This window comes from Molossus molossus, unplaced genomic scaffold, assembly GCF_014108415.1.
Source record: "Molossus molossus isolate mMolMol1 unplaced genomic scaffold, mMolMol1.p scaffold_m16_p_1, whole genome shotgun sequence".
NCBI classification, from domain to species: Eukaryota; Metazoa; Chordata; class Mammalia; order Chiroptera; family Molossidae; genus Molossus; species Molossus molossus.
This window is the reverse complement of record NW_023425344.1, coordinates 171,184,001-171,199,167: the sequence shown is the minus strand read 5'-3', so window position 1 is coordinate 171,199,167 and position 15,167 is coordinate 171,184,001. Positions and strand designations below refer to the sequence as shown.

General features: G+C 40.1%; 1 protein-coding gene across 1 annotated transcript; it reads left to right on the top strand.

Annotated features, from left to right (window-relative positions):
- The first annotated feature begins 5,139 nt into the window (after positions 1-5,139).
- On the top strand, positions 5,140-6,022 carry LOC118643975 (U1 small nuclear ribonucleoprotein A-like). The gene is given in 2 exon segments (XM_036282280.1): positions 5,140-5,294; positions 5,297-6,022. Coding segments are annotated over 2 exon segments (843 nt in total). The 5' UTR covers positions 5,140-5,164; the 3' UTR covers positions 6,010-6,022.
- The last annotated feature ends 9,145 nt before the right edge of the window (positions 6,023-15,167 follow it).

The following is a 15,167-nucleotide window of genomic DNA, read 5'->3' as shown; positions in this document are numbered from 1 at the left end:
GGATTATATTCCAAAATATATAAGAAATGCATACACTCAATAGCAAAAAAAAGAAATAACCCACTTTAAAAGTGGTCAGATTTCCAGGCAAGATGGAGGTGTAGGTAAACATGATACTCACATCCTCCCACAACCACACCAAAATTACAACTATAGAACAACCATCATTTAGAAATGCCTGAAATCTGGCAGAATGAAAGGCCCACAATTTGGCAGAATGAAAGTCCTATATCTAGGGAATGAAAGAAGAAGCCACATAGAGACTAGCTGGAGGAGCAGAGATGCAAAACAGGCTGGTCCCATACCCATGTGTGGAGGATAAAAATCAGGAGAGAGATCTTGGCTGCAGAGATTCCCCCTGAGGAGCGAGGGGTCCCCGTCCCACACCAGGCCCCCCAACCCAAGGTTCTAATACCAGGAAGAGAAGTCCCCATAACTGCTGGCTGTAAAAACCAGCTGGGACTGAGGCTGTGGGAGTTCCAGGCAATTTCTCTTGTGCTCATGCAGGGACTTGCTTGGACTCACTTCCTCTGAGCTCTAGCCCTGGGGCAGTAGCTTGAAAGGTACCAGAGACATCCGGGGAAGAACTAAATTGTGGCAGCTTTCTCCCAGACAAAGTGCTGGCAGAAGCCATTGTTTCTTTGATGAGCCCTCCCCACACAGGGCCAGAGGTGAGTGCCATATTCGAGACTCCATCAACTTGAATATCACTTTTTTCCCCACCCTGGTGATTCCCATTCAGAACAGCAAAAAAGAAAGAAGAAGAAGGAGAAGGAGAAGGAGAAGGAGAAGGAGAAGGAGAAGGAGAAGGAGAAGGAGAAGGAGAAGAAGAAAACAATGAGGACAGTGTAAGGAGCCTCTGGGACAACTTTAAGTGCACCAACATTCACATCATGGGAATGCCAGAAGGAGAAGAGAGTGCAAGAAATTGAAAACTTATTTGAAAAAATAATAACAGAAAACTTTCCTATCTTGGTGAAGGAAATAGACATATACGTTTAGAAAGCACAGAGTCCCAAACAAGATGAACCCAAGAGACCCACACCAAGACACATCATAATTAAAATGCAAAGGTTAAAGACAAAGAGAGCATCTTTTTTTGTTAGTTTGTTAATCCTTACCCGAGGATATTTTTTTCCATTGATTTTTTTTTTTTTTTAGAGAGAGTGGAAGGGAGGGAGGGGGAGAGAGGGTGAGAGAGTGAGAGAAACATTGATGTGAGAGAGACACATCAATTAGTTACCTCCCAAAAGCACCCTGACCAAAGTGCGGAATAGAATCTGCAAGCCAGGTAAATGCCCTTGACTGGGAATCAAACTTGCAACCCTTCGGTGTGAGAGCTGAAGCACTAACCACTGAGCCATGCCAGCCAGGACCAAAGAGAGGATCTTAAAAGCAGTAAGAGAAAAGCAGTTAGTTACCTACCAGGGAGCTTCCATAAGACTGTCAGCTGATTTCTCAACAAAAACTTTACAGGCCAGAAGGGATTGGCAAGAAATATTCAGTGATTAAAAGCAAGGACCTACGACCAAGATTACTTTACCCAGTAAAGCTATCATTTAGAATCAAAGGACATATAAAGAGCTTGCCAGGCAAGAGAAAGCAAAAGGAGTTCACCACCACCAAACCAGTATTACATGAAATATTGAAGGGTCTTCTTGAAGAAGGAGGAGAAGGTAGAAGGAGGAAAAGGAGGATTAAAAATATGAAAGTAGGATTCCAAAATGGCGGCGGAGTGAACGAAAGCTACACAGACCGTCTCCCAGAACCAAACTCGAATTACAACTGTAACACAGACAAATCGATGAGAAAAAGCAACAGAAAAGCAGCTTGCAATGACCATATAACCAGGGACACTGACTCGATCCTGGTAAAATTGTGAAGGTGTGAGACGGGGGCTGGGAGCCCACAGACAGCAGCGGCCTTAGCTGTGAGCAGCGCCCTCAAGTTACACTCCCAAGCGGCTCCACAGTGCAGAGCCAGGACAGAGGCTAAAAAGCCACAGCCACTCACCTTGGACTCCAGCAGAGGGAGGACAGACTGGACTGGAACTGTGTGGGGACACTCGGGATTGTGAGGGCACTCAGAGATTTTGCTGAGTTGCTGCCACACAAAACGGTGGCTATATTGCTCCTTCCCAGGGCTCTGGGAAGAGGCAGCAGCCCCTCCCTCGGAGATCCAACCCCACCCTATTGGCCATTGAAGTGCTAATTGAGTCTCATTAACAACCAGCATCTGCCCCACCCTCGGGAAATCCCCTTATGCTGAGCACCTAAGGGAGTTTTTCAATCAACTGACTACCCAAAACTCTTCAAGTATCCTCCACTGCTAGCCTCCAGGCAAAGAGCTAGAGGATAACAGTACATTTCCTGGGCTAGCAACTTTAACCAGGAAAGTAAGACTTGACAGTGGTGTTTAACGTGGGTCCTCCCTCACTCATCTAAACCCAGGAGAGGGAGCCACAAACAACAGAACACCAACACCCACAGGGAAAATTTGACAGGCTCCAAAGCCCACTGTGATAGTCAAAATGGTGAAACACAGAAACAGAAGCCAAATGAAAGAACAAGAGACCTCCACCGAAGATGAGCTCAATGTGGAGCAGTTAGGCAAATTAACAGAGCTAGAATTCAGAGCCATGATCTTGAGGAAGCTCAACAGCATGAGTAAGGACATAGAGATGCTGAAAATAAACCAATTGGAAATTAAAAACCACCAAGAAGATATAAAAAATGACATATCAGAAATGAAAAACACATTGGAAGGTCTAAAAAGCAGAGTAGAGGAAGCTGAGAACCAGATCAGTGAATTAGAAGACAGGGTAGAAAAACTCAACCAATCAGAAAACCAAAAGGAAAAAAACGATTAAAAACAGGAAGACAGTTTAGGAGAACTGTGGGACAACTGGAAACGTAATAATATTTGCATCATAGGAGTCCCCGAAGAAGAAGAAAATGAGCAAGAGTTAGAGAATATATTTGAAGAAACAGTGACAGAAAACTTCCCTAATTTGGTGAAGGAAGAAGGCATTCAAGTTCAAGAAGCACAGAGAGCCCCAAGTAAGAAGAACCCAAACAGGCCCACACCAAGACACATAGTAATTAAAATGCCAAAAATTAAAGACAGAGAGAATCCTAAAAGCAGCAAGAGATAAGCAACAGGTTACCTACAAAGGAAACCCCATAAGGCTCTCAAATGACTTCTCAGAAGAAACACTACAGCCCAGAAGGCAATGGCATGAAGTAATCAAGGTCATGAAAAACAAGGATATGAATCCAAGACTACTCTACCCAGCAAGGCTATCATTCAAAATAGAAGGTCAAATAAAGAGTTTCCCAGACAAAAAAAAAAAAAAGGCTAAGGGAATACATTAGCACCAAACCAACACTGCAAGAAATGTTAAAAGGACTGCTGTAATTAGTAGAAGAAATAGGAAGAAAAATATAACCACACTAAACAAAAATGGCAATAAACAAGTACATATCAATAATCACCTTAAATGTAAATGGATTGAATGCTCCCATAAAAAGACACAGAGTAGCTGATTGGATAAGAAAGCATGACTCATCTATAGTTGTTTACAAGAGACCCACATCACAACAAAAGACTCACATAGGTTGAAAGTGAAGGGATGAAAAATATTTTCCAAGCAAATGGAAAGCAAGAAAAAGCTGGGGTAGCAGTACTCATATCTGATAAAATAGATTTCAAAATGAAGGCCATAACTAGAGACAAAGAAGGCCGCTACATAATATTGAAAGGATCTATCCAAAAGGAAGATATAACCTTGATAAACATATATGCACCAATATAGGAGCACCAAAATATAGTAAAAATCTTCTGGAGGACTTCCAAGGAGCAATCGACAGCAATACAATCATAGCAGGGGACTTCAACACCCCGTTGGCAGCACTGGATAGATCCTCTAGACAAAAAATTAGCAAGAAAACAGAGACTCTAAATGAAGTACTACACCAAATGGATTTAATAGATATCTACAGAGAATTACACCCCAAAACTATAGAATTCACATTCTTCTCAAGTGCACATGGGATATTCTCAAAGATAGACCACATGTTAAAACACAAACTAAATCTCTACAAGTTCAAAAAGATTGAAATCATATCAAGCATCTTCTCAGATCACAATGGTATGAAACTAGAAATCAATTGCAACAAGAACATGCAAAGACATTTGAACACATGGAAGTTAAATAGCATGTTATTAAACAATGAATGGGTGTCCTGGCCAGTTTGGCTCAGCGGTTAGAGTGTCAGCCTGCGGTCTGGAGAGACCCGGGTTCGGTTCCCGCTAAGGGCACGTACTTCGGTTGCAGTTTGTCCCCGGCCCTGGTTGGTCGTGCGGGTGGCAGCCACTCGATGTGTCCCTTCACGTCGATGTTTCTCACTCTCTCTCCCTTCCTCTCTCTCCCTCCCACTCTATCTGTACAAAAAATGGAAAAAATATCCTCGGGTGAGGATTAAAAAAAAAAAAAAAAAAAACAACAATGAATGGGTTACCAAGGAAATCAAGGAAGAAATTAAAAACTTCCTGGAAACCAATGAAAATGAACACACAACAACACAAAATCTATGGGATGCAGCGAAAGCAATTCTGAGAGGGAAGTTCATAGCACTACAGGCCTACCTCAAAAAACAAGAAAAATTTCTAATTGACTATCTAACCTCACAACTTAAAGAATTAGAAAGCAAACAAAAAGAAAACTCCAGAGCAAGTAGAAGGAAGGAAATAGTGACGATCAGAGCAGAAATAAATGACATAGAGACCAAAAAAACAATTCAAAGGATCAATGAAACAAAGAGCTGGTTTTTCGAAAAGATAAACAAGATTGATGGACCCTTAGCTAGACTCACCAAGAACCAAAGAGAGAAAACCCAAATACACAAAATCAGAAGTGAAAAAGGAGAAGTAACAACCGACAGCACAGAAATACGAAAGATTGTTAACAGCTACTATGAACAACTATATGGCAACAAATTCGACAATCTGAGCGAAATGGACAAATTTTTAGAAACACACAGTCTCCCAAAACTGGACTGGGAAGAGATAGAAAACTTGAACAGACCAATAACAACTAAGGCAATTGAAGAGGTAATCAAGGTCGGACTGGTAGCTCTGTTGTCCTACCGCAGCACCTTCCTCCATGGCAGTTCCCGAGACCCGCCCCAACCACACTATTTATATCAACAACCTCAATGAGAAGATCAAGAAGGATGAGCTGAAGAAGTCCCTGTATGCCATCTTCTCCCAGTTTGGCCAGATCCTGAACATCCTGATTCACGGAGCCTGAAGATGAGGGGCCAGGCCTTTGTCATCTTTAAGGAGGTCAGCAGCGCCACCAATGCCCTGCGCTCAATGCAGGGTTTCCCCTTCTACGACAAGCCCATGTGCATCCAGTACGCCAAGACCGACTCGGATGTCATTGCCAAAATGAAGGGTACCTTTGCGGAGCGTGACCGTAAGCGGGAGAAGAGGAAGCCCAAGAGCCAGGAGACCCCAGCTGCCAAGAAAGCCGTGCAGGACGGGGCAACTGCCCCTGTAGTGGGGGCTGTCCCGGGCATGCTGCCGATGACTCAGGCGCCTGGCATCATGCACCACCTGCCGGGCCAGCCTCCCTACATGCCACCCCCTGGCATGATCCCACCTCCAGGTCTTGCACCCGGCCAGATCCCACCGGGGGCCATGCCTCCACAGCAGCTTATGCCAGGCCAGATGCCACCTGCTCAGCTTCTTTCAGAAAACCCACCAAATCACATCTTGTTCCTTACCAACCTGCCAGAGGAGACCAAGGAGACCAATGAGCTCATGCTATCTATGCTTTTCAACCAGTTCCCTGGCTTCAAGGAGGTCCGGCTGGTCCCAGGGCAGCAGGACATCGCCTTTGTGGAGTTTGACAACGAGGTTCAGGCAGGGGCAGCCAGAGATGCCCTGCAGGGCTTCAAGATCACCCAGAACAACGCCATGAAGATCTCCTTTGCCAAGAAGTAGCGCCTTTTCCCCATGCCTGCCCCTACCCCCTGTTTGGGGGCCTCCCCTCTTCCCCTTGGCTTGGCCTCCTGAAGGTAAGCCCCCTCGGGGGCCTTCTTGGAGCCGCATGTGTGAGTGAGTGGTCACACAGCATTGTACCCAGAGTCTGTCCCCAGACATTGCATCTGGCGCTGTTAGGCTGGAATTAAAGTGTGTTTTTATGTTTGGAAAAAAAAAAAAAAGAAGAAGAGGTAATCAAGACTCTCCCAGCAAACAAAAGCCCAGGCCCAGATGGCTTCACGCGGGAGTTTTACTGAACATTCAAAAAAGAACTAACACCCATTCTCCTCAAACTATTTCAAAAAATTCAAGAAGAACGAAGACTTCCAAACTCATTCTATGAGGTCAGCATAATTCTAATTCCAAAACCAGAAAAAGACACTACAAAGAAAGAAAACTACAAGGCCAATATCCCTGATGAACATAGACACCAAAATCCTGTACAAAATACTAGCAAATCGGATCCAGCAATACATCAAAAAAATTATTCACCATGACCAAGTGGGATTCATTCCAGGGATGCAAGGCTGGTACAATATTCGCAAATCAATAAATGTAATACACCACATAAACAAAATGAAGAATAAAAACCACATGATCATATCAATAGTCGCTGAAAAACCATTTGACAAAATCCAGCATCCATTTCTGATAAAAACGCTCAGCAATGTGGGAGTAGAGGGATCATATCTCGACATAATAAAGGCCATATATGAAAGACCTACAGCCAACATCATACTCAATGGGCAGAAACTAAAAACATTTCCGTTGAGAACAGGAACAAGACAAGGATGCCCACTTTTGCTACTCTTATTTAACATAGTACTGGAAGTCTTAGCCCCAACAATAAGACATGAAGAAAAAATAAAAGGAAAAAAATAAATAAATAAATAAAAGGGATCCAAATTGGAAAGGAGGAAGTGAAACTGTCATTATTTGCAGATGACATGATATTATACATAGAAAACCGTAAAGACTCCACCAAAAATCTACTAGACTTAATAGATGAATTTGGCAAAGTAGCAGGATACAAAACTAACATCAAGAAATCGACGGGCCCTAGCCAGTTTGGCTCAGCGGTTAGAGCGTCGGCCTGCGGTCCCGAGAGACCTGGGTTCGGTTTCCGCTAAGGGCATGTACCTTGGTTGCAGTTTGTCCCCGGCCCTGGTTGGGTTCTGTGGGTGGCAGCCACTCGATGTGTCCCTTTCACATCGATGTTTCTCTCTCTCTTCCTCTCTCCCCCTCCCACTCTACCTGAACAAAAAATAGAAAAAATGTCCTCAGGTGAGGATTAAAAAAAAAAAAAAAGAAATCGACGGCATTCTTATACACCAATGATGAACTCACAGAAAGAGAAACTTAAAAAACAATCCCATTTACCATCGTGGCAAAAAAATTAAGATACCTAGGATAAACTTAACCAAAGAAGTAAAGGACGTATTTGCAGAAAACTACAGGACATTGAAGAAAGAAATAGAGGAAGATATCAAAAAGTGGAAGCATATACCCTGTTCATGGATTAGAAGAATTAACATCATTAAAATGTCTATACTACCCAAAGCAATCTATAGATTCAGTGCAATCCCCATCAAAATACCAACGACATATATCACAGAACTAGAACAAATACTTCAAAAGTTCATATGGAACCAAAAAAGACCCCGAATAGCTACAGCAATTTTGAAAAAGAAGGACAAAGGAGGTTGGATGAAAATACCAGATATCAGGTTATACTACAAGGCGACTGTAATCAAAACAGCCTGGTACTGGCACAAGAACAGGCATATATACCAGTGGAACAGAACTGAGAACCCAGAAATGGACCCAAGGCAATATGCTCAATTAATATTTGACAAAGGTGGCAAGAGCATACAGTGGAGTAAAGATAGCCTCTTTAATAAATGTTGTTGGGAAAATTGGACAGCTACATACAAAAAAATGAAACTTACACCATACACAAAAATAAACTCAAAATGGATAAAAGACTTAAATGTGGCCCCCGAATCCATAAAAATTCTAGAAGAAAGTGTAGGCATCAAAATTTTGGACATCATACACAGCAGAATTTTCACTAATACATCACCTAAGGCAATAGAAACAAAGGAAAAAATGAACACATGGGACTACATCAAACTAAAAAAGTTTCTGCACAGCAAAAGAAACAATCATCAAACGAAAAGGCAACCCACTGTATGGGAGAACATCATTGCCAATGATACATCAGATAAGGGGTTAATTTCCAAAATATATAGGATACTCATACAACTCAACAAAAGGAAGACAAAGAACCCAATTAAAAAATGGGCAGAGGAGCTGAATAGACACCTCTCCAAACAGGACATACAAATGGCTAAGAGACATATGAAGAAATGCTCAACATCACTAATCATCAGAGAGATGCAAATTAAAACAACAATGAGGTATCACCTCACACCTGTCAGAATGGCCGCCATCAACAAATCATCAAACAACAAGTGTTGGCGAGCGTGTGGAGAAAAGGGGACTCTAGTACACTGCTGGTGGGAATGCAGACTGGTGCAGCCACTATGGAAAACAATATGGTGTTACCTCAAAAATTTAAAAATTGAACTTCCATTTGACCCAGTGATCCCACTTCTAGGAATATACCCTAAGAAGCCTGAAACACCAATCAGGAAGAATATCTGTACCCCCCATGGTCATAGCAGCACTATTTACACTAGCTAAGATCTGGAAACAACCCAAGTGTCCATCAGTAGACAAATGGATAAAAAAGCTGTGGTACATATAAACAATGGAATACTACGCAGCTGTAAGAAAGAAAGATCTCTTATCCTTTGAGACGACATGGAGAGACCTGGAAAGTATTATCCTAAGTGAAATAAGCCAAACAGAAAACGACAAATACCACATGATCTCATATACGAAATATAATGAACATAACAGTCTGAGGAATAGGGCAGACCCAGAAACATGAAAGTAGGGCACAGACTGACATCCCTCATAAGAGGGGGTGGGAAGAGATAAACCACAGAACTTATATGCATGTATGCATGACCAATGGACATGGACAACAAAGCCGGGGACGGGGCGGGGGGGGGGCATAGGGGGGTGCCAATGCGGTAAAAAAGGAGAAACATCTGTAACAAAAATAAAAAAAAATAAAAAAGACACTGAGGCACAGAGAGGTTGAGTAATTCATCTGATGTGTAAAAAGCTGTTGTTTTAAAAAGGATATGAACCCAAGCGATATGTGTCTGAATTTGCTTAATCACCACATTTCATGTGGTGCACTGTTGCTTGAATACATTACAGAAATTTCAGAAAGCCAGCATTAATCTTACCATAATATAATATTGTAATTAAAAAATTAAAACCATATACATGGGGTTGAAATCATGAAAACAAAACAAAACAATGGTACATATACACAATGGAGTACTATGCAGCTGTAAGAAAGAAAGATCTCCTTTGAGATGACATGGAGGGACCTGGAGAGTATTATCCTAAGCAAACAAGCCAAGCAGAGAAAGACAAATATCACATGATCTCACTTATTTCTGGAATATAATGAACATAACAGTCTAAGAAACAGGGTAGACCCAGAGACGTGGAAGTAGGGTACGAACTGACAATTCTCAAAACCACAGAACTTATATCCATGTATGCATGAACAATGGACATGGACAACAAAGCTGGGGATGATGTTTTGTTTTGAGGAGGAGGGTGTCAATGGGGAAAAAAGAAGAAACATCTGTAACAAAAATAAATTAATAAAAAAGAAAAAAAATGAAAGTAAAATGGCAATAAATAACATCTAACAACAACTGAATCTTAAAAAACTAAATAAATGAACAAGGAGAACAGACACAGACTCATAAATACAGAAAACATTTCGATTGTTGCCAGATGGAATGGGGGTTGGAGGGATGGGTAAAAAAGGTAAAGGGATTAAGAAGTACAAATTGGTTGTTATAGAATAGTCATGGAGATGTAAAGTACAGTGGAACCTCAGTTCTTAAACTTAATCTGATCTGGAAGGCTGTTCAAAAGTTGAATCATATTTTTCCAATTAGAAATAATGTAAATGGATTAATCCATTTCAGACCCCCAAAGGATTCCCTGTTTTAACTTTTCTTATATACAGTACATGTCTAATTTACTGTTTAATCTATAAATAGACACTTTAAAAACAATAAGGACATAACAATATAAAAATTGAACAAAAAGGAAATAAAATGTACAGTAAAACATGAAAATTTAATACTAATAAGCTGCAACAAAAGCAAGAACACATGAAAATATTCACAGCACAGTTTTCTGAGATGTTAACAATGTGAGGTTTAGTGGTAAACTGACTCATACTTGTACATTTTCTCCTTTGTCACCTGAGACATGCATGACTTACCATACAGGAATCAACATGAAAGGGTTATTGGGTTGGGAAGCAAATTGTTTGAGAAGGAAGACGTTTGAGAACCAATGTTTGACAACATGGGAAATATCATAGAAAATATTCTAATAGCCCTGCTGGTGTGGCTCAATGGTTGAGCATTGACCCATGTACCAAGAGATTGCTGGTTTGATTCTCAGTTAGGGCACATGCCCAGGTTGTGCCAAACCCCCTGTGAGGGGAATGCAGGAGGCAGCCAATCGATGTTCTCTCTCATCAATTTTTCTATCTCCCTTCCTCTCTAAAATCAATAAAGAAAAGAAAAGAAAATCTAATAACTATGTATAGTATCAGATGGGTGAGAGAGTTATTGGGATGATCACTTAGTAAGTTATGTAATGTTGAATCACTTGAGTGTACACCAGAAACTAGTATAATAATGTATGTAAACTGTAATTACAAAATAAAAAAATGATTTAAAAAATAAAAATGAACAAAAAACCTGAAAAAACATTTTTCCAAAGAAGACATACAAATGACCAACAGGTACATGAAAAAGTGCTCGACATCACTAATCATCAGAGAAATGCAAATCAAAACCACAATGAGATATCACCCCATACCTGTTAGAGTGGCTATTGTAAAAAAGACAAGAGATAAGTGTTGTTGAGGATGTGGAGAAAAGGGAACCCTTGTGCACTGTTGGTGAGAACGTAAATTGGTGCAGTCACTATGGAAGTTCCTCAAGAAATGAGAAATGAAACTACCATATTATCCAGCAATCCCACTTGTAGGCATATATCCAAAGGAAATGAAACCACTATCCCGAAGAGATAGCTCTACTCCCATGTTCATATCAGAATTATTCACAATAGCTAAGGCATGGAAACAATCTAAGTGTCCGTCAACAGATGAATGAGTAAAGACGTGTGGTATGCACACAATGGAATATTATTCAGCCTTAAAAAAGAACCAAACCTGGTCATTTGTGACAACATGAATGAAACTGGAGGGCATTATGTTAAGTGAAATAAAAAAGAAAAAGACAGTTACCACATGTTGTCAATTATGTATGGAATCTTGAAAAGCTGAACTCATAGAAACAAATTAGAAAAGTAGTTGCCAGGAGCTGAGGGTAGGGGGAATAAGGGTAAGGTTGGTAAAAGGGTAAATACTTAAAGCTGTAAGATGAATAAGGTCTAAGGATCCATAGAAAGGAGTACGGTTCAGACTGACAGACCTCAAAGGAGGGGGGGGGGGGGGCGGGGGATGTATGAGATGAACCAAAGAACTTATAGGCATGTATGCATAACCAATGGACATAGACAACAGTGTTGGGGTGGGTGGGAGGGCGGGATGGGGAGGAGGGTGTCTGGGGGAAAAAAGGAGAAACAGCTGTAACAAAAATAAATTAATAAAAATTGAAAAATAAATTAAAAATATAAGGTCTAAGGATCTAATATATAATATGTGACTATAGTTGATAACAATATGGTGTAACTGAAATTTGCTAAGAGAGCTGAGCTTAAATGTTCTCATCAAAAAGAAAAGAGGTAAATTAAACGCGAGGTGATGGATGTGTTAATTAACTTGAAGGTGGGAATCCTTTCACAGTGTATATATATATCAACTCATCATGCTGTGCACTTTAAATATCTTAAAATTTAATTTGTTAATTATACCTCAATAAAGCTGGAGGAAAAACAGCTTAACTGCTCCTGGCTAAAACTTTTTTTCCCCCTTCTCTCTTGGCACAGCTTTTTAAATTTGGTTTCTAAATAATTATAGATTCACAGGAAGTTGTTGAAGACTAGTGGAGAGGGGTCCGGTGTGCCTTTCACCCTATTTTCCTCCACAACAGTAACATGTTATATAATAAAATCTTATACATCGTTTTGTATCGTGAAATTGAAATGTCACTAGTTTTATATGCAGTCATTGATGTGTATGCTTGTGGGTGTATAGTTTTGTGAATTTTATCAGATGTATAAGGTTTGTGTTATCAAGACCACAGTCAAAATACAGAACTATTCCATCATCACAAAGATCCCTTATGTTACCCCTTTATAGCTATTTATACCTCCTTCCCTTTTCATAATCCCTGGGAACTACAAATATGTTCCCTTTCTCCATAATTTTATCATTTGAGAATGTTATGGAAATGAAATAATATAAATATGTTACCTTTGGGATTGGCCATAGTCACTGAGCATAATTCTCTGCGAGTCATCCCGGCTGTTGCATGTATCACTAGTTGATTTCTTCTTATTGCTGAGTAATAGTTCGTGGTATGAATGTATCATAGGTTGTTTAACCATTCACCAGATAAAGGACATTTAGGTTTTTTGGTTTTGGTTATTACGGTCAAGTTGCTATGAGCTTTCACTGTCGTTTGAGTGCTTATGGCTGTTGTTTGTTTCTCTTTAGTTCTTAGGTGACCTGACCTGCATCTGTGGTTCTCCAAGACCCAGACTTTTCCCTCACGGGGCAGCTAATTTCTAGGAAACGTTCTGCACTCTCATAGCTTCAAATACGCTTGTTTCATGCTTCACAGTCCGCCATCTGCAGACAGTTAGCTGTCCATATAGTATTTCTACTTGTATGTTATGCCAGCACCAGAATGTTTGTCAAAAACCGATTTTTTTTTATTGTTTACATTCTGAGAGCTTTGCTAGTCTCAGCATTCTGGTTGCCTAGGATTATAGTCCTGTCATTGTTTCTGACTCATCCTTTTCCTTCGCCTCCCATGTTCAATCATGAACCAAATTCTGATGATTCTTTCTCTCTTGCATTTTATTCTCTTTTCCTCTATGCCTTTTCAATTGTAAGCTGTCATTTTTATCCGTAGTCTCTCTCATATCTGTATTATTACATTAAACTATTTGTCTAGGCCTTTTGCTCTTTTTCCCTCTTAATTCTAACCCTCGCACATCATTGCCAGAAGGGTCTACCTCTCCTATAGCATCGTTAGGATGCTCCCTGGGAAAGAGTCCGCGCTTGCCCGGTATTTTCTGATATTTGTACACCCCAGCCACATTTTCCTTCCACTGCAGTCATCTGATCTGCCGCCTTCTCCAGAGATCATTCTTCTCTATATTCATACTGCATTTCTGATGGAATGTCCCTTACGTGTCTTCTTTACATGTTTGAAAATAACATTTTCATTATAAATGTAACACATGTTCCATATGCACTACAGAAAATTTGCAAAATATGTAAAAGCAGAATGAAATAACGCATACTACTGCCTCCTAGAGTCATAGTATAATATAGATAGAAAGAGTGACAATAATATTGTCTTATTTTCTTTTTATTTCCTTCATGTCATTATTTTTAAGGGCTTAAGATGCATGCCTTTGTATTCCCTTAGTACTTAATTAGTGGTGTGTGTGTGTGTGTGTGTGTGTGTGTGCTATCCAACTTTATGTGTGGAGTTTTGCCTCCCAAAGAAAATTATAAGTGCACCAGGAATATTGAGAGAAATCATGGAGCATCTTATCAGTCAAATTTTAGGGGCCACTTCCTGAGATGTGGGTCAGTTGTCTGTTTATCCCTTTTCTCTTACATAGTCCATTGATGTGGTCTAGTGTCTAAATTCTAGTTCATATAATCCTAAAAGATTTCCTTTCCCTATCAAGAGTGCTATGAAGCATGATAAAGTTTTCTAAATTTTCCTCCACTGAACTGTTTTAGAAGTAAACATACAAATTCATTTTTATTTTTAAGCTTAAAAAATTGTTTATTAAATTTTTTTCTTCTTTTTTAAAATCCATACCCAAGGGTATGTTTTTATTGATTTTTAGAGAGAGAGGAAGAGAGAGAGAGAAACATCGATTGGCTGCCTCCCCTATGCTCCCCAAAGGGGATGGAATCCATGACCTAGGTATGTGTCCTGACTGGGAATTGAACCCATAACCTTTCGGTGTAAGGGATGATGCTCCAACCAATTGAGTCACCCAGCTAGGGCTCTTCTTCTTTTCTTTTTGTTTTAGTCTATGTGCTGCCAAATGGAGCACTTTTCTTTTATTTTAAACTGGTAGTAACTTGACAGAACCGAACAGGAAGCAGTAAAAATGCCAAAAAGCTACATTTGTTATTTTTTTTCTAACTGCATTTCTTTCCCCAAAACATTTTAGGGAAAGTAGAGCCACAAAAATATTTTTAAATGATAGTAACTGTACTACATTTTCACTGAAAAATAATTGAACATTGTCCATCTTCCCAGTTAAGTGAGATTTGTTTAGATCTCAAAGAAAACTCCACATTCCCCACTCTATTATTACCAATTTCATTTTTCTTCCTACCTACCCTATAGAAAAACAATCCAAGATATCCCTTGAGAATCAATGTGTGACTTTTGAGTTAGAATGGTTTTACCAGGAACCTCAGCTCTTTTCCTCTGTAACATGGAGGTAACAAAACGTAGCTCCTAGGGTTGCTGAAATCATTAAATGAGCAGGTGCGGGTCAAGGAGCCAGCCTGGAGTGTGGAACAGAGTCGGCCCTCAACAAATATTGGTTTACTCTCTTTCTCCCTTTCTTCCTACATTACCTGAATGTTACCTCTGCAATTAGGAAACACCTAATTGCTTACTAAGTGGGTGTGTAAAGGTGTCCTTTACTCCTGGGTTAGAAATTGCCCCGTTTCTTCCTGTCTTTACTCATGACTTACATGCAACACAGTGTGTCTGATAACTTCCACTAAATCTTTTTCTTTTTTCTAGAAAAAAAATATATTTTATTTCCTT